Raw genomic sequence first — 16,947 nt, forward strand, 5'->3', positions numbered from 1 at the left:
CTGTAGATAGTGCCACACCCCCTGTAGCTAGATAAAACCACACACCCCAGCTGTAGATACTGCCACTAATTTTTTGGGTCAGAGGGACATTTGGACTCCCTCAAGCACCAGGGCCATAGTATGACTGCGACCACTGCAACCCCTATTGCTATGCCCTTCATGGGTGTCCACTTCTTTCACTGAATATCTCAAGTCCTCTTGACTAAGGGCCATAGTCAACATAAAAGAAAATGTTTTTTAAAGGGGGGTCCTAGGCCGGGGACCCTTCTTTATTAGCTGAACATACTCAGATGTTGTTATTTAGATAGTTCTACTCACCTAAAGCTGACCACAGTTGTCACCGTCTTTCCAAACTTTCTTTCTAGGATTGTATTTATCTGCGTGGAGAAAAGATGTGAGATCGGTTGCAGTTCTTCTATCCAGTATGTGGACTTTACACATAAACAGAAACGTCTAATGTTCCTTTGGTCACCATCATCCAAAAATGTTTATTAACCATCTGATCCAGGGCTGGACATAAACCAGAGGCTGGGTGGTCAATACATCTACAATATCCTACTGAATTATTAGGGAGCCTTCTCTTTTGGTCTAACTTACCCCTAAAGTCTATAGCATTTTGTTCACCACCTGATTTCAGCTGATCCACAGTCAAAAAGACTTATATAGTAATCTATACATAGCAATTGGATGGTATAGATGTGATTGCATTACCAGTGATTACCTGATTCTCTATATCTGCTTTTAGTGTTTGATATCTCATTGTGCGATTGTCGTATAAATCGTCTGTGAATACTTCCTCGGGTAGTAAAAAAGTCATATTCGTTATGATCTGTTTTCCAGGACCCCCAGTAATCACTGGTGCAGACCTTACTGTAGAGGTTGTGGTAGTCATTGTGTCTATTGTCATTAAGGTGTTGGTTGAAGGCTCATAATTAGTTGTAGGAACGGTGCTAATTCCAGGCTCAGTGCTTCTTAAAGGTTGTGTTGTGGTGGCACTTGGTGCAGTCATGGTCTCAGCAGTTGTAACACTTGGCGTAGTGGTGACTTCGGTTGTTATATTAGTGATTTCAGGTGTTTTAGTAGAAGCTTCTGGTATTGTAGTGGCACTTGGTGTTGTGGTAGTAAATTCAGGTGTTGTGGTGGCAACTATAGGTGTTGTTGTGGCACTTAGTATAGTGGCTTGAGGTGTTCTAGTAGTGACTTCAGGAGTTTTGGTGGGACTTGGTGTTGTGGTGACTTGAGGTGTTGTAATGTTGACTTGAGGTGTTGCAGTAGTGACTTCTGGCATTGTGGCTGCACTTTGTGTAGGGGTTACTTTAGGTGTTGTGGTGACTGGTATGGTGGTGACTTCAGGAGTTGTGGTGGTGTCTTGTGTATTGGTTACTTCAGGTGTTGTGGTGCCTGGTGTTGTGGTTACTTCAGATATGGTAGAACTTGGTGTTGTGATGACTTTAGTTATTGTGGTGGCACTTGGAGTAGTGGTGACTTCAAGTGTTGTGGTGGGACTTGGTGTGGTGGTTACTACAGGTGTTGTGGTACCTGGTGTAGTGGTTATTTCAGGTGTTGTCGTGCCTGGTGTAGTGATTAATTGAGGTCTAGTCATGCCTGGTGTAGTGGTTACTTCAGGTGTTGTGGTGGCACTTGGTGTGGTGACTTCAGGTGTTGTGATGGGACTTGGTGTGGTGGTATCTTCAGATGTTGTAGGAGTGACTTCTGTTATTGTGGTGGCCCCTGGCATGGTGGAGACTTCAGGAGTTGTGGTTGTGCCTGGTGTAGTGGTTACTTCACGAGTTGTGGTGCCTGGTGTAGTGGTTACTTCAGATGTTGTGCTGGCACTTGGCGTGGTGGTGACTTCAGTTGTTGTGGTGTAACTTGGTGTGGTGGTGACTTGAGGTGTTGTAGTAGTGACTTTTGGTGTTGTGGTCGCCCTTGGGATTGTGGGAACTTCAGGAGTTGTGGTACCTAGAGTAGTGGTAACTTCAGGAGTTGTGATGCCTGGTGTAGTGGTGACTTCAGGAGTTGTGATGCCTGGTGTAGTGGTGACTTTAGGAGTTGTGGTGCCTTGGGTAGTGGTTATTTCAGGAGTTATGGTGTCTGGTGTAGTGGTGCCTTCAGGAGTTGTGGTGCCTGGTGTAGTGGTGACTTCAGGAGTTGTGTTGCCTTGTGTAGTGGTGACTTTAGGAGTTGTAGTGTCTGGTGTAGTAGTGACTTCTGGTGTAGTGGTTTCTTCAGGAGTTCTGGTGCCTTGTGTAATGGTGACTTCAGGAGTTGTGGTTCCTAGTGTAGTGGGGACTTCAGGAGTTGTAGTTCCTTGTGTAGTGGTTACTTCAGGAGTTGTGGTGCCTGGTGTAGTGGTGACTTCAGAACTTGTGGTGCCTGGTGTAGTGGTGACCTCAGGAGTTGTAGTTCCTTGTGTAGTGGTTATTTCAGAAGTTGTGGTACCTGGTGTAGTGGTGACTTCAGAAGTTGTGATGCCTGGTGTAGTGGTGACTTGAGAAGTTGTGGTTCCTAGTGTAGTGGGGACTTCAGGAGTTGTAGTTCCTTGTGTAGTGGTTACTTCAGGAGTTGTGGTTCCTAGTGTAGTGGGGACTTCAGGAGTTGTAGTTCCTTGTGTAGTGGTGACTTCAGGAGTTGTAGTTCCTTGTGTAGTGGTTACTTCAGGAGTTGTGGTGCCTGGTGTAGTGGTGACTTCAGAAGTTGTGGTGCCTGGTGTAGTGGTGACCTCAGGAGCTGTGGTGCCTGGTGTAGTGGTGAATTCAGAAATTGTGGTGCCTTGTGTAGTGGTGACTTCAGGAGTTGTGGTGTCTGGTGTAGTAGTGACTTCAGGAGTTGCGGTGCCTGGTGTAGTGGTTACTTCAGGAGTTGTGGTGCCTGGTGTAGTGGTGACTTCAGAAGTTGTGGTGCCTGGTGTAGTGGTAACTTCAGAAGTTGTGGTGCCTGGTGTAGTGGTGACTTCAGGAGTTGTGGTGTCTGGTGTAGTGGTTACTGCAGGAGTTATTGTGCCTGGTGTAGTGGTGACTTCAGGAGTTGTGGTGTCTGGTGTAGTGGTGCCTTCAGGAGTTGTGGTGCCTGGTGTAGTGGTTACTTCAGGAGTTGTGGTTCCTTGTGTAGTGGTTACTTCAGGAGTTGTGGTTCCTATTGTAGTGGGGACTTTAGGAGTTGTAGTTCCTTGTGTAGTGGTTACTTCAGGAGTTGTGGTGCCTGGTGTAGTGGTGACTTCAGAACTTGTGGTTCCTACTGTAGTGGGGACTTGAGAAGTTGTGGTTCCTAGTGTAGTGGGGACTTCAGGAGTTGTAGTTCCTTGTGTAGTGGTTACTTCAGGAGTTGTGGTTCCTAGTGTAGTGGGGACTTCAGGAGTTGTAGTTCCTTGTGTAGTGGTTACTTCAGGAGTTGTGGTGCCTGGTGTAGTGGTGACTTCAGAACTTGTGGTTCCTAGTGTAGTGGGGACTTGAGAAGTTGTGGTTCCTAGTGTAGTGGCGACTTCAGGAGTTGTAGTTCCTTGAGTAGTGGTTACTTCAGAAGTTGTGGTGCCTGGTGTAGTGGTGACCTCAGGAGCTGTGGTGCCTGGTGTAGTGGTGAATTCAGAAATTGTGGTGCCTTGTGCAGTGGTGACTTCAGGAGTTGTGGATTCTGGTGTAGTGGTTACTTTAGAAGTTGTGGTGCCTGGTGTAGTGGTTACTTGGGGAGTTGTGGTGCCTGGTGTAGTGGTGACTTCAGAAGTTGTGGTGCCTGGTGTAGTGGTGACCTCAGGAGTTGTGGTGCCTGATGTAGTGGTGAATTCAGAAATTGTGGTGCCTTGTGTAGTGGTGACTTCAGGAGTTGTGGTGCCTGGTGTAGTGGTGACTTCAGGAGTTGTGGTGTCTGGTGTAGGGGTTATTCCAGGAGTTGTGGTGTCTGGTGTAGTGGTGCCTTCAGGAGTTGAGGTGTCTGGTGTACTGGTGCCTTCAGGAGTTGAGGTGCCTGGTGTAGTGGTGCCTTCAGGAGTTGTGGTACCTGGTGTAGTGGTTACTTCAGGAGTTGCGGTGTCTGGTGTAGTGGTGCCTTCAGGAGTTGAGGTGTCTGATGTAGTGGTGCCTTCAGGAGTTGTGGTGTCTGGTGTAGTGGTGCCTTCAGGAGTTGTGATGCCTGGTGTAGTGGTTACTTCAGGAGTTGCGGTGTCTGGTGTAGTGGTGCCTTCAGGAGTTGAGGTGTCTGGTGTAGTGGTGCCTTCAGTAGTTGTGGTGTCTGGTGTAGTGGTGCCTTCAGGAGTTGTGGTGCCCGGTGTAGTGGTGCCTTCAGGAGTTGTGGTGTCTGGTGTAGTGGTGCCTTCAGGAGTTGTGGTGCCTGGTGTAGTGGTTATTTCAGGAGTTGTGGTGTCTGGTGTAGGGGTGCCTTCAGGAGTTGAGGTGTCTGGTGTAGTGGTGCCTTCAGGAGTTGTGGTGTCTGGTGTAGTGGTGCCTTCAGGAGTTGTGGTGTCTGGTGTAGTAGTGCCTTCAGGAGTTGAGGTGTCTGGTGTAGTGGTGCCTTCAGGAGTTGAGGTGTCTGGTGTAGTGGGGCCTTCAGGAGTTGTGATGCCTGGTGTAGTGGTTACTTCAGGAGTTGTGGCGCCTGGTGTAGTAGTGCCTTCAGGAGTTGTGGTGTCTGGTGTAGTAGGGCCTTCAGGAGTTGTGATGCCTGGTGTAGTGGTGCCTTCAGGAGTTGTGGTGCCTGGTGTAGTGGTTACTTCAGGAGTTGTGGCGCCTGGTGTAGTAGTGCCTTCAGGAGTTGTGGTGTCTGGTGTAGTAGGGCCTTCAGGAGTTGTGATGCCTGGTGTAGTGGTGCCTTCAGGAGTTGTGGTGCCTGGTGTAGTGGTTACTTCAGGAGTTGAGGTGTCTGGTGTAGTGGTGACTTCAGGAGTTGTGGTGTCTGATGTAGTGGTGCCTTCAGGAGTTGTGGTGTCTGGTGTAGTGGTGCCTTCAGGAGTTGTGATGCCTGGTGTAGTGGTGCCTTCAGGAGTTGCGGTGTCTGGTGTAGTGGTGCCTTCAGGAGTTGAGGTGTCTGGTGTAGTGGTGCCTTCAGGAGTTGTGGTGTCTGGTGTAGTGGTGCCTTCAGGAGTTGTGGTGTCTGGTGTAGTGGTGCCTTCAGGAGTTGTGGTGCCTTCAGGAGTTGTGGTGCCTGGTGTAGTGGTGCCTTCAGGAGTTGTGGTGTCTGGTGTAGTGGTGCCTTCAGGAGTTGTGGTGCCTGGTGTAGTGGTTATTTCAGGAGTTGTGGTGTCTGGTGTAGGGGTGCCTTCAGGAGTTGAGGTGTCTGGTGTAGTGGTGCCTTCAGGAGTTGTGGTGCCTGGTGTAGTGGTGCCTTCAGGAGTTGTGGTGTCTGGTGTAGTAGTGCCTTCAGGAGTTGTGGTGTCTGGTGTAGTGATGCCTTCAGGAGTTGTGGTGCCTGGTGTAGTGGTTATTTCAGGAGTTGTGGTGTCTGGTGTAGGGGTGCCTTCAGGAGTTGAGGTGTCTGGTGTAGTGGTGCCTTCAGGAGTTGAGGTGTCTGGTGTAGTGGTGCCTTTAGGAGTTGTGATGCCTGGTGTAGTGGTTACTTCAGGAGTTGAGGTGTCTGGTGTAGTGGTGACTTCAGGAGTTGTGGTGTCTGGTGTAGTGGTGCCTTCAGGAGTTGAGGTGTCTGATGTAGTGGTGCCTTCAGGAGTTGTGGTGTCTGGTGTAGTGGTTACTTCAGGAGTTGCGGTGTCTGGTGTAGTGGTGCCTTCAGGAGTTGAGGTGTCTGGTGTAGTGGTGCCTTCAGGAGTTGTGGTGTCTGGTGTAGTGGTGCCTTCAGGAGTTGTGGTGCCTGGTGTAGTGGTGCCTTCAGGAGTTGTGGTGTCTGGTGTAGTGGTGCCTTCAGGAGTTGTGGTGCCTGGTGTAGTGGTTATTTCAGGAGTTGTGGTGTCTGGTGTAGGGGTGCCTTCAGGAGTTGAGGTGTCTGGTGTAGTGGTGCCTTCAGGAGTTGTGGTGTCTGGTGTAGTGGTGCCTTCAGGAGTTGTGGTGTCTGGTGTAGTAGTGCCTTCAGGAGTTGTGGTGTCTGGTGTAGTGGTGCCTTCAGGAATTGTGGTGCCTGGTGTAGTGGTTATTTCAGGAGTTGTGGTGTCTGGTGTAGGGGTGCCTTCAGGAGTTGAGGTGTCTGGTGTAGTGGTGCCTTCAGGAGTTGAGGTGTCTGGTGTAGTGGTGCCTTTAGGAGTTGTGATGCCTGGTGTAGTGGTTACTTCAGGAGTTGAGGTGTCTGGTGTAGTGGTGACTTCAGGAGTTGTGATGTCTGGTGTAGTGGTGCCTTCAGGAGTTGAAGTGTCTGATGTAGTGGTGCCTTCAGGAGTTGTGGTGTCTGGTGTAGTGGTGCCTTCAGGAGTTGTGATGCCTGGTGTAGTGGTTACTTCAGGAGTTGCGGTGTCTGGTGTAGTGGTGCCTTCAGGAGTTGAGGTGTCTGGTGTAGTGGTGCCTTCAGGAGTTGTGGTGTCTGGTGTAGTGGTGCCTTCAGGAGTTGTGGTGCCTGGTGTAGTGGTGCCTTCAGGAGTTGTGGTGTCTGGTGTAGTGGTTACTTCAGGAGTTGCGGTGTCTGGTGTAGTGGTGCCTTCAGGAGTTGAGGTGTCTGGTGTAGTGGTGCCTTCAGGAGTTGTGGTGTCTGGTGTAGTGGTGCCTTCAGGAGTTGTGGTGCCTGGTGTAGTGGTGCCTTCAGGAGTTGTGGTGTCTGGTGTAGTGGTGCCTTCAGGAGTTGTGGTGCCTGGTGTAGTGGTTATTTCAGGAGTTGTGGTGTCTGGTGTAGGGGTGCCTTCAGGAGTTGAGGTGTCTGGTGTAGTGGTGCCTTCAGGAGTTGTGGTGTCTGGTGTAGTGGTGCCTTCAGGAGTTGTGGTGTCTGGTGTAGTAGTGCCTTCAGGAGTTGTGGTGTCTGGTGTAGTGGTGCCTTCAGGAATTGTGGTGCCTGGTGTAGTGGTTATTTCAGGAGTTGTGGTGTCTGGTGTAGGGGTGCCTTCAGGAGTTGAGGTGTCTGGTGTAGTGGTGCCTTCAGGAGTTGAGGTGTCTGGTGTAGTGGTGCCTTTAGGAGTTGTGATGCCTGGTGTAGTGGTTACTTCAGGAGTTGAGGTGTCTGGTGTAGTGGTGACTTCAGGAGTTGTGGTGTCTGGTGTAGTGGTGCCTTCAGGAGTTGAAGTGTCTGATGTAGTGGTGCCTTCAGGAGTTGTGGTGTCTGGTGTAGTGGTGCCTTCAGGAGTTGTGATGCCTGGTGTAGTGGTTACTTCAGGAGTTGCGGTGTCTGGTGTAGTGGTGCCTTCAGGAGTTGTGGTGTCTGGTGTAGTGGTGCCTTCAGGAGTTGTGGTGTCTGGTGTAGTAGTGCCTTCAGGAGTTGAGGTGTCTGGTGTAGTGGTGCCTTCAGGAGTTGAGGTGTCTGGTGTAGTGGGGCCTTCAGGAGTTGTGATGCCTGGTGTAGTGGTTACTTCAGGAGTTGTGGCGCCTGGTGTAGTAGTGCCTTCAGGAGTTGTGGTGTCTGGTGTAGTAGGGCCTTCAGGAGTTGTGATGCCTGGTGTAGTGGTGCCTTCAGGAGTTGTGGTGCCTGGTGTAGTGGTTACTTCAGGAGTTGTGGCGCCTGGTGTAGTAGTGCCTTCAGGAGTTGTGGTGTCTGGTGTAGTAGGGCCTTCAGGAGTTGTGATGCCTGGTGTAGTGGTGCCTTCAGGAGTTGTGGTGCCTGGTGTAGTGGTTACTTCAGGAGTTGAGGTGTCTGGTGTAGTGGTGACTTCAGGAGTTGTGGTGTCTGATGTAGTGGTGCCTTCAGGAGTTGTGGTGTCTGGTGTAGTGGTGCCTTCAGGAGTTGTGATGCCTGGTGTAGTGGTGCCTTCAGGAGTTGCGGTGTCTGGTGTAGTGGTGCCTTCAGGAGTTGAGGTGTCTGGTGTAGTGGTGCCTTCAGGAGTTGTGGTGTCTGGTGTAGTGGTGCCTTCAGGAGTTGTGGTGTCTGGTGTAGTGGTGCCTTCAGGAGTTGTGGTGCCTTCAGGAGTTGTGGTGCCTGGTGTAGTGGTGCCTTCAGGAGTTGTGGTGTCTGGTGTAGTGGTGCCTTCAGGAGTTGTGGTGCCTGGTGTAGTGGTTATTTCAGGAGTTGTGGTGTCTGGTGTAGGGGTGCCTTCAGGAGTTGAGGTGTCTGGTGTAGTGGTGCCTTCAGGAGTTGTGGTGCCTGGTGTAGTGGTGCCTTCAGGAGTTGTGGTGTCTGGTGTAGTAGTGCCTTCAGGAGTTGTGGTGTCTGGTGTAGTGATGCCTTCAGGAGTTGTGGTGCCTGGTGTAGTGGTTATTTCAGGAGTTGTGGTGTCTGGTGTAGGGGTGCCTTCAGGAGTTGAGGTGTCTGGTGTAGTGGTGCCTTCAGGAGTTGAGGTGTCTGGTGTAGTGGTGCCTTTAGGAGTTGTGATGCCTGGTGTAGTGGTTACTTCAGGAGTTGAGGTGTCTGGTGTAGTGGTGACTTCAGGAGTTGTGGTGTCTGGTGTAGTGGTGCCTTCAGGAGTTGAGGTGTCTGATGTAGTGGTGCCTTCAGGAGTTGTGGTGTCTGGTGTAGTGGTTACTTCAGGAGTTGCGGTGTCTGGTGTAGTGGTGCCTTCAGGAGTTGAGGTGTCTGGTGTAGTGGTGCCTTCAGGAGTTGTGGTGTCTGGTGTAGTGGTGCCTTCAGGAGTTGTGGTGCCTGGTGTAGTGGTGCCTTCAGGAGTTGTGGTGTCTGGTGTAGTGGTGCCTTCAGGAGTTGTGGTGCCTGGTGTAGTGGTTATTTCAGGAGTTGTGGTGTCTGGTGTAGGGGTGCCTTCAGGAGTTGAGGTGTCTGGTGTAGTGGTGCCTTCAGGAGTTGTGGTGTCTGGTGTAGTGGTGCCTTCAGGAGTTGTGGTGTCTGGTGTAGTAGTGCCTTCAGGAGTTGTGGTGTCTGGTGTAGTGGTGCCTTCAGGAATTGTGGTGCCTGGTGTAGTGGTTATTTCAGGAGTTGTGGTGTCTGGTGTAGGGGTGCCTTCAGGAGTTGAGGTGTCTGGTGTAGTGGTGCCTTCAGGAGTTGAGGTGTCTGGTGTAGTGGTGCCTTTAGGAGTTGTGATGCCTGGTGTAGTGGTTACTTCAGGAGTTGAGGTGTCTGGTGTAGTGGTGACTTCAGGAGTTGTGATGTCTGGTGTAGTGGTGCCTTCAGGAGTTGAAGTGTCTGATGTAGTGGTGCCTTCAGGAGTTGTGGTGTCTGGTGTAGTGGTGCCTTCAGGAGTTGTGATGCCTGGTGTAGTGGTTACTTCAGGAGTTGCGGTGTCTGGTGTAGTGGTGCCTTCAGGAGTTGAGGTGTCTGGTGTAGTGGTGCCTTCAGGAGTTGTGGTGTCTGGTGTAGTGGTGCCTTCAGGAGTTGTGGTGCCTGGTGTAGTGGTGCCTTCAGGAGTTGTGGTGTCTGGTGTAGTGGTTACTTCAGGAGTTGCGGTGTCTGGTGTAGTGGTGCCTTCAGGAGTTGAGGTGTCTGGTGTAGTGGTGCCTTCAGGAGTTGTGGTGTCTGGTGTAGTGGTGCCTTCAGGAGTTGTGGTGCCTGGTGTAGTGGTGCCTTCAGGAGTTGTGGTGTCTGGTGTAGTGGTGCCTTCAGGAGTTGTGGTGCCTGGTGTAGTGGTTATTTCAGGAGTTGTGGTGTCTGGTGTAGGGGTGCCTTCAGGAGTTGAGGTGTCTGGTGTAGTGGTGCCTTCAGGAGTTGTGGTGTCTGGTGTAGTGGTGCCTTCAGGAGTTGTGGTGTCTGGTGTAGTAGTGCCTTCAGGAGTTGTGGTGTCTGGTGTAGTGGTGCCTTCAGGAATTGTGGTGCCTGGTGTAGTGGTTATTTCAGGAGTTGTGGTGTCTGGTGTAGGGGTGCCTTCAGGAGTTGAGGTGTCTGGTGTAGTGGTGCCTTCAGGAGTTGAGGTGTCTGGTGTAGTGGTGCCTTTAGGAGTTGTGATGCCTGGTGTAGTGGTTACTTCAGGAGTTGAGGTGTCTGGTGTAGTGGTGACTTCAGGAGTTGTGGTGTCTGGTGTAGTGGTGCCTTCAGGAGTTGAAGTGTCTGATGTAGTGGTGCCTTCAGGAGTTGTGGTGTCTGGTGTAGTGGTGCCTTCAGGAGTTGTGATGCCTGGTGTAGTGGTTACTTCAGGAGTTGCGGTGTCTGGTGTAGTGGTGCCTTCAGGAGTTGAGGTGTCTGGTGTAGTGGTGCCTTCAGGAGTTGTGGTGTCTGGTGTAGTGGTGTCTTCAGGAGTTGTGGTGCCTGGTGTAGTGGTGCCTTCAGGAGTTGTGGTGTCTGGTGTAGTGGTGCCTTCAGGAGTTGTGGTGCCTGGTGTAGTGGTTATTTCAGGAGTTGTGGTGTCTGGTGTAGGGGTGCCTTCAGGAGTTGTGGTGCCTGGTGTAGTGGTGCCTTCAGGAGTTGTGGTGTCTGGTGTAGTGGTGCCTTCAGGAGTTGTGGTGCCTGGTGTAGTGGTTATTTCAGGAGTTGTGGTGTCTGGTGTAGGGGTGCCTTCAGGAGTTGAGGTGTCTGGTGTAGTGATGCCTTCAGGAGTTGTGATGCCTGGTGTAGTGGTTACTTCAGGAGTTGCGGTGTCTGGTGTAGGGGTGCCTTCAGGAGTTGAGGTGTCTGGTGTAGTGGTTACTTCAGGAGTTGTGATGCCTGGAGTGGTGGTGAGTTCAGGAGCTGTGCTGGCTATTGAATTGGTGGTAGGTTCAGATGTGCTGGAAGTTGTCATTGACTGAGTATTTGTTGGTACAAATAGTGTTGTACCTATAAAATATAAAACATACATTTAAATATTTTTGTCCTAAAGGACCGTAGAGTAAACAGTTGTCTTATCGCTGAGCTTAGATATGGCAAATTGTGCAAGTGTTACATATCTATGCATTGCAAAGGGTGAAATCAGAAAGTGAAAATCTGCAACAGAGTTGACAAGCTGCGGATTTGAAAATCTGTAGCATTGCCTGATTTCCGATTCGTGCGAATGGAGTTAAAAAACCTTATCCGCATTGTACTGTAATTGTCACAGATTTTCAGTGTGTGTAAAGTCAGCCTAAGATTACAGGGTGTCTATAACCATAGCACTGACTAAAATTATGCGCTGATTAATTAGTTGATATATCTTTATAGGGGCAGAGACTCATTTATTTGAAAGCTCCAAATCCTCTACATAGCCATAGTGTGAAATGATGACGTTCCGTCTCTCTGCAGCCCCCACTAGGGGGAGCTCAGGAGCATACTGCAGACTGTTATACACTGAACGCTATAATAACACAGTATGCGGAATGCTCCTGAGCTCCCTCTAGTGGTGGCAGCAGGGAGAAATCCTTTTATCATTTTATATATGTCTATGCATGAGATTTGGAGCTCTGTATCAGGAAATTTGAGCTCCTACCGCTATAAAGATAAATTATGAAATTAATCAGCACAGAAATTTTGACCTAAAAATAACATGGTTACCAGAAGTCAGAGGACTTGGTGCCTATACTTGTTATGATCAATGGAATAAATATATAAAACAGAACCTGATTGTTTTAGTATTATAGAGACAGCATATATATGATACAGTCAGCGTATAAGATTTAGAATCCTTTACCATTAAATATGATGCTGAAAGGATCTACTGTAAGATTTCCAAGCATGCCCGTCCTCCTCACTTCCTCAAACAGCTGTTGGATTTCTGTTATATTCAGAGGGACCGCAGTGCCATTGGAAAAAAGGATTTGTAAGTCGGTGATCACTGATCCAGGTCTGTTAGAAACAAGATAAGGTTTAGATTATAGGAAAATCAGAGACTCATTATTAGTGATTTTATTAGATACGTTTGATTTCCTCTGCAAAATACATCATATAATATTGTTATTGTCAATGTCCTATTTCAGGGGCAGCCGCATGACAATGTCTGGGTTTTCCCTCATACTATAACGCTGTATGTCACACATGTCACTGTTTTTACTCACCCGAATGAGATTATAGATACTTTCACATTTCCAAATCTTTTCCTTAGTATGTCCTTTATCTATTGGGGCACAAAATAATAAGAAATAAAACAAATGTACAACATGTGGAACCTGGTATCTACCACTACAGTGAGAATGTATTAACACACAGATTAGTTACAATGGGTCCAAAAATGTCTCTACTTTAGCCTTTCCATGGCAGTATTAGGTTAATATACTTCTAGGGGTTGTTCCATCCGTACAGCCCTGTCTATACAGATGTGTCCTTCCTTACCTTTCCTCATATCTCAACATATCCGTGGCGTAAGACGACCAGCTTTGAAAAAAATCATGATTTTGCGATATTCTAACACGAGATATCTATGATATTGATGTCTATGTGTGGCCACCGAGTGGTTGTGATGTGAATTACAGCCTGTCAATGGTTTTGCTAGCATGTCACGATAACGTATTGAATTTGTTTAATGAGAAAATTAGAGTCCTTAACCAAATGCAAGCAAAGGTAAAGGGTGGACACATCTGTATATATATCAGGACAGATGTACCTTATAGAATGTTTTTTTACCATTAAGGAACCCCCAGGACACAGAGTGGAAAGTAACTGCAAAGAGCGGCTCCCACTCCAGCGGACTCATTTGAATGGACAGCGTGTTATACTACATTTTCCCACTCCAACCACTGCAGGTGAAAAAAAGGAGCACCCCCTGGTAATAACAGCGGATTGCCTGGATGACTTAAGTCTGAGAAGAGGTGGTCCTGACAGGCTGCCCCTTTTAAAAATAATAATAATATAAAAATGAATAGAAATAAAATAATTGTATTCACACTTCATTAACCTTCTACCTCATCAGGTATATCTAGAGATATAATAGTGGTACTCACATCTTGCCCTATGTATCTCTGTAGCTGCTGGTATCTCTCAGAGCTGCGATTAGTAAGATCATTTTCAAATACTTCCTCAGTTAATTTAATAGTCATATTTGCTGTTATATTACCCATCTCATTACTATTTGGAGGACTTTCAGTTAATTTTTCAGATTTAACAGTGCTGATTATATTCAATGTAGTTGTTGGTGGCTCTGTTGTTGTCGTTGGAGGCTGTATGGTTATAGTAGGTTGTGTCATTGTTGTAGGTTCTGTGGTTGTTGTTGTTGTTGTTGTTGTTGTTGTTAGAGCCTCTGTGGTTGCTGTAAGTTCTCTTGCTGTTAGAGCCTCTGTGGTTGTTGCAGGTTTCGTGGTTGTTGCAGGTTTTGTGGTTGTTGTAGGTTCTGTGGTTGTTGCTGGTTTTGTGGCTGTTGTAGGTTCTGGGGTTGTTGGAGTCTTTGTGGTTGTTGCAGGTTTTGTGGTTATTGTAGGTTCTCTTGTTGTTGTAGGTTCTGTGGTGGTAATTGGTTCTGTGGTTTTTGGAGGCTGTGTGGTTGTAGTAGGTTCTGTTGTTGTTGAAGCCTCAGTGGTTGTTGTACGTTCTCTAGTTGTAGGTTCTGTGTTTGTTGTAAGTTTTATGCTTTGAATTGGTTCTGCTGGTGTTGTTGTAGGTTCTGTCGTTTTTGAAGGCTCTGTGGTTGTAAGTTTTGTGGTTTGAATTGGCTCTGTGGTTGTTGTAGGTTCTGGAGTTGTTGTAGGTTCTGTGGTTGTTGAGGGTTTTGTCATTGTTGGTTCTGCTGTTGTTGTAGGTTCTGTAGTTGTTGAAGGCTCTGTGGTGGTCGTTGCCTCTGAGGTTGTTTTAGGTGCTGTAGTTGTTGGAGCCTCCATGGTTGTTGTAGATTCTGGAGTTGTTGTAGCTTCTGTGGTTGTTGTAAGTTTTGTCGTTGTTGGTTCTGTGGTTGTTGTAGGTTCTGGAGTTGTTGAAGGCTCTGTGGTGGTCATTGGCTCTATGGTTGTTGTAGGTTCTGGAGTTGTTGAAGGCTCTGTGGTGGTTGTTGCCTCTGAGGTTGTTTTAGGTTCTGTAGTTGTTGGAGCCTCTGTGGTTGTTGTAGATTCTGGAGTTGTTGTAGCTTCTGTGGTTGTTGTAAGTTTTGTATTTGTTGGTTCTGTGGTTGTTGTAGGTTCTGGGGTTGTTGAAGGCTCTGTGGTGATCATTGGCTCTGTGTTTGTTGTAGGTTCTGTAGTTGGAGGCTCTATGCTGGTTGCTGGCTCTATGGATGTTGCAGGTTCTGTGATTGTTGTAGGTTCTATAGTTGGAGGCTCTGTGGTTGTTTCTAGATATGTGGATGTTGGAGGTTCTGTAGTTGTCAGAGGCTCTATTGTTGTTGGGTGTTCTATAATTGTTGTAGGCTTTCGGGTTGTTTGTTGCTCTGTTGTAGTTGTTAGTGGTGGCTTTGTGCTTGTTGACTGTGTAGTCGCTGGTGCTTCTTTAGTTGCTGATGTTGTTGTTGGCTCTATGGTTGTTGTTGTTGGATTTGTTGTTGCTAATGGCACTGTGGTTGTTGTTTGGTTGGTAGTTGTTGTTTCTATAGTGGTTGGTGTCTCAGTGGCTGTTATTTGTACTGTCATTGTTAACGGCTTTGTGGTTGTTGGTGGCTCCGTGGTTGTTGGAGGTTCTGTAGTTGTTGGACCCTCTGTGGTTGTTGCAGGTATTGTGGTTGTTCTAGATTCTGGAGCTGTTGTAAGTTGTGTGGTTGTTGAGGGCTTTGTGGTTGTTGATGGTTCTGTGGTTGTTGTAGGTTCAGTAGTTGCTGAAGGCTCTGTGGTGGTTGCAGGTTCTGTGATTGTTGTAGGTTCTATAGTTGAAGGCTTTGTGGTTGTTTGTTGCTGTGTTGTAGTTGTCAGTGGCTTTGTGGTTGTTGGCTCTGTGGTCGTTGGTACTTCTGTAGATGCTGTTGTTGTTGTTGGCTCTATGGTTGTTGTTGTTGTTGTTGTTGGATTTGTTATTGTTAATGGCTCTGTGGTAGTTGTTAGCTCTGCAGTTGCTGTCTCAATGGCTGTTGTTTGTACTGTCATTGTTGTAGGCTTTGTGGTAGTTAGTGTCTCTATGGTTGTTGGAGGTTCTGTAGTTGTAGGTTCTGTGGTTGTTGATGGCTTTCTTGTTGTTGTTGGTTCTGTGGTTGTTGTAGGTTCTGGAGTTGTTGTTGGTTCTGTGGTTGTTGTGGGTTTTGTGGTTGTTGTAGGTTCTGTAGTTGTAGAAGGTTCTGTGATGGTCATTGGCTCTGTGGTTGTTGGAGGTTTTGTAGTTATTGGAGGATCTGTGGTGGATGCTGGCTCTGTGGTTGTTGGAGGTTCTGTGGTTGTTATAGATTCTGTGGTTGTTGCAGGTTCTGTGATTGTTGTAGGTTCTATAGTTGGAGGCACCGTGGTTATTTCTGGATAGGTGGTTGTTGGAGGTTCTATAGTTGTCAGAGGCTTTGTTGTTGTTGGAGGTTCTGTAATTGTTGTAGGCTTTGTGCTTGTTGGTTGCTCTGTTGTAGTTGTTGGCTCTGTAGTTTTGGGAGGCTCTGTGGTGGTTGCTGGCTCAGTGGCTGTTTGTTCCGTGGTTGTTAGAGAATCGGTGGTTGTTGCAGGTTCTGTGATTGTTGTAGGTTCTATAGTCTGAGGTTCTGTGGTTGTTTCTGGATATGTGGTTGTTGAAGGTTCTATAGACAGAGCCTCTGTTCGAGGTTCTTTAATTGTTATAGGCTTTGTGGTGGTTAGTGGCTGTGAGGTTGATGGAGGTTCTGTAGTTGTTGGAACCTCTGTGGTTGTTGCAGGTTCTGTGGTTGTTTTAGATTCTGGAGTTGTTGTAGATTCTGTGGTTGTTGTGGGTTTTGTAGTTGTTGTTGTTGGTTCTGTGGTTGTTGCAGGTTCTGTATTTGTTGAAGGCTCTGTGATGGTCATTGGCTCTGTGGTTGTTGGAGGTTCTGTAGTTGTTGATGGCTCTGTTGTTGGGGGTTGTGTAATTGTTCCAGGCTTTGTGGTTGCTGGTTGCTCTGTTGTTATTGTTTGTGGCTTTGTGGCTGCTGGCTGTGTAGTCGTTAGTACTTCTGGGGTTGTTGTTGGCTCTATGGTTGTTGTTTTTGTTAATGGCTCTGTGGTGGTTGTTGTTGGCTCTGTAGTTGTTGTCTCTATACTGGTTGGTGGCTCAGTGGCTGTTTGTTCTGTTAATGTTATAGTGTTTGTGTTTGGCTCTGTGGTTGATTGCTCTCTCTTTGTTGTAGGTTTGGTAGTTGTTTGTGGCTCTGTGATTGTGGTAGTTGGCTTTATAGTTGTTGACTCTTTAGTTGTTGATATCTCTGTGGTTGTTGGTTGATCTGTTGTTATTGTTTGTGGCTTTGTGGCTGTTGGCTGAGTAGTCGTTGGTACTTCTGTGGTTGTTGTTGGCTCTATGGTTGTTGTTGTTGTTGTTGTTGTTGTTGGCTTTGTTGTTGTTGTTAATGACTCTGTGGTAGTTGTTGGCTCTATAGTTGTTGTCTCTATACTGGTTGGTGGCTCAGTGGCTTTTTGTTCTGTCAATGTTATAGGGTTTGTGGTTGGCTCTGTCGATTGCTCTGTCGTTGTAGTTTTTGGTGGCTCTGTGGTTGTGATAGTTGGCTCTATAGTTGTTGACTCTTTAATTGTTGATTTCTCTGTGGTTGTTGGTTGCTCTGTTGTTGTTAGTTTCATTGTTGTTGGTGCCTTAGTTGTGATTTCTGGCTCTGTAGTTGTTGATGGTTCTATTGTGGTTGGAGGCTCTGTGGTTGTTGATGGCTCCGTGGTTCTTGTTGGCTCTGTAGTTGTGGTCTTCGTAGTTGTTGTTGACTCTGTTGTCATTGTTGGCTGCGTAGTTTGAGACTCTGTACTTATTCGTGGTTCTGTTGTTGTCAGATCTGTGGTTGTAGTTGGCTCTGTAGTTGTAGTTGTAACTTGCCCTGTAGTTGTTAGTTTTGTAGTTGTTGTTGTCTCTGTAGTTATGGTTTCCGTAGTTGTTGGCTCTGTTGTTGTTAGTTCTTCGGTGGTTGGAGGCAGTGTGGTGGTTATTGTAGGTTCTGTAGTTGTGTGTGCCTCAGTAGTTGTTAAAAAACGTGTTGTTGGCATAGTACTCGTTATAGGAACAGCAGTGGTTGTATTTGGGTTTATTTTTTCACCTGCAGAATGAAAG

The 16,947-nt window shown here is 47.5% G+C and overlaps 2 protein-coding genes across 2 annotated transcripts; both read right to left on the reverse strand.

Moving 5' to 3' along the window:
* Positions 1-78: 78 nt before the first annotated feature.
* On the reverse strand, positions 79-12,532 carry LOC142656996 (uncharacterized). The gene is made up of 9 exons (XM_075832047.1): positions 12,443-12,532; positions 11,898-11,956; positions 11,534-11,688; positions 10,249-10,707; positions 9,062-9,258; positions 8,896-8,977; positions 722-4,041; positions 319-377; positions 79-202 (listed from the first exon to the last, which is right to left on the reverse strand). The coding sequence occupies exons 1-9, from the start codon at positions 12,530-12,532 to the stop codon at positions 79-81; spliced, it is 4,545 nt and encodes a 1,514-aa protein (XP_075688162.1).
* A 196-nt stretch (positions 12,533-12,728) lies between these two features.
* LOC142656997 (uncharacterized) lies at positions 12,729-16,472 on the reverse strand. The gene has a single exon (XM_075832048.1). It carries the CDS (start codon positions 16,470-16,472, stop codon positions 12,729-12,731), a length of 3,744 nt encoding a protein of 1,247 aa, XP_075688163.1.
* Positions 16,473-16,947: the final 475 nt, after the last annotated feature.

Source organism: Rhinoderma darwinii, chromosome 7 (assembly GCF_050947455.1).
Source record: "Rhinoderma darwinii isolate aRhiDar2 chromosome 7, aRhiDar2.hap1, whole genome shotgun sequence".
Taxonomy (NCBI): domain Eukaryota; kingdom Metazoa; phylum Chordata; class Amphibia; order Anura; family Rhinodermatidae; genus Rhinoderma; species Rhinoderma darwinii.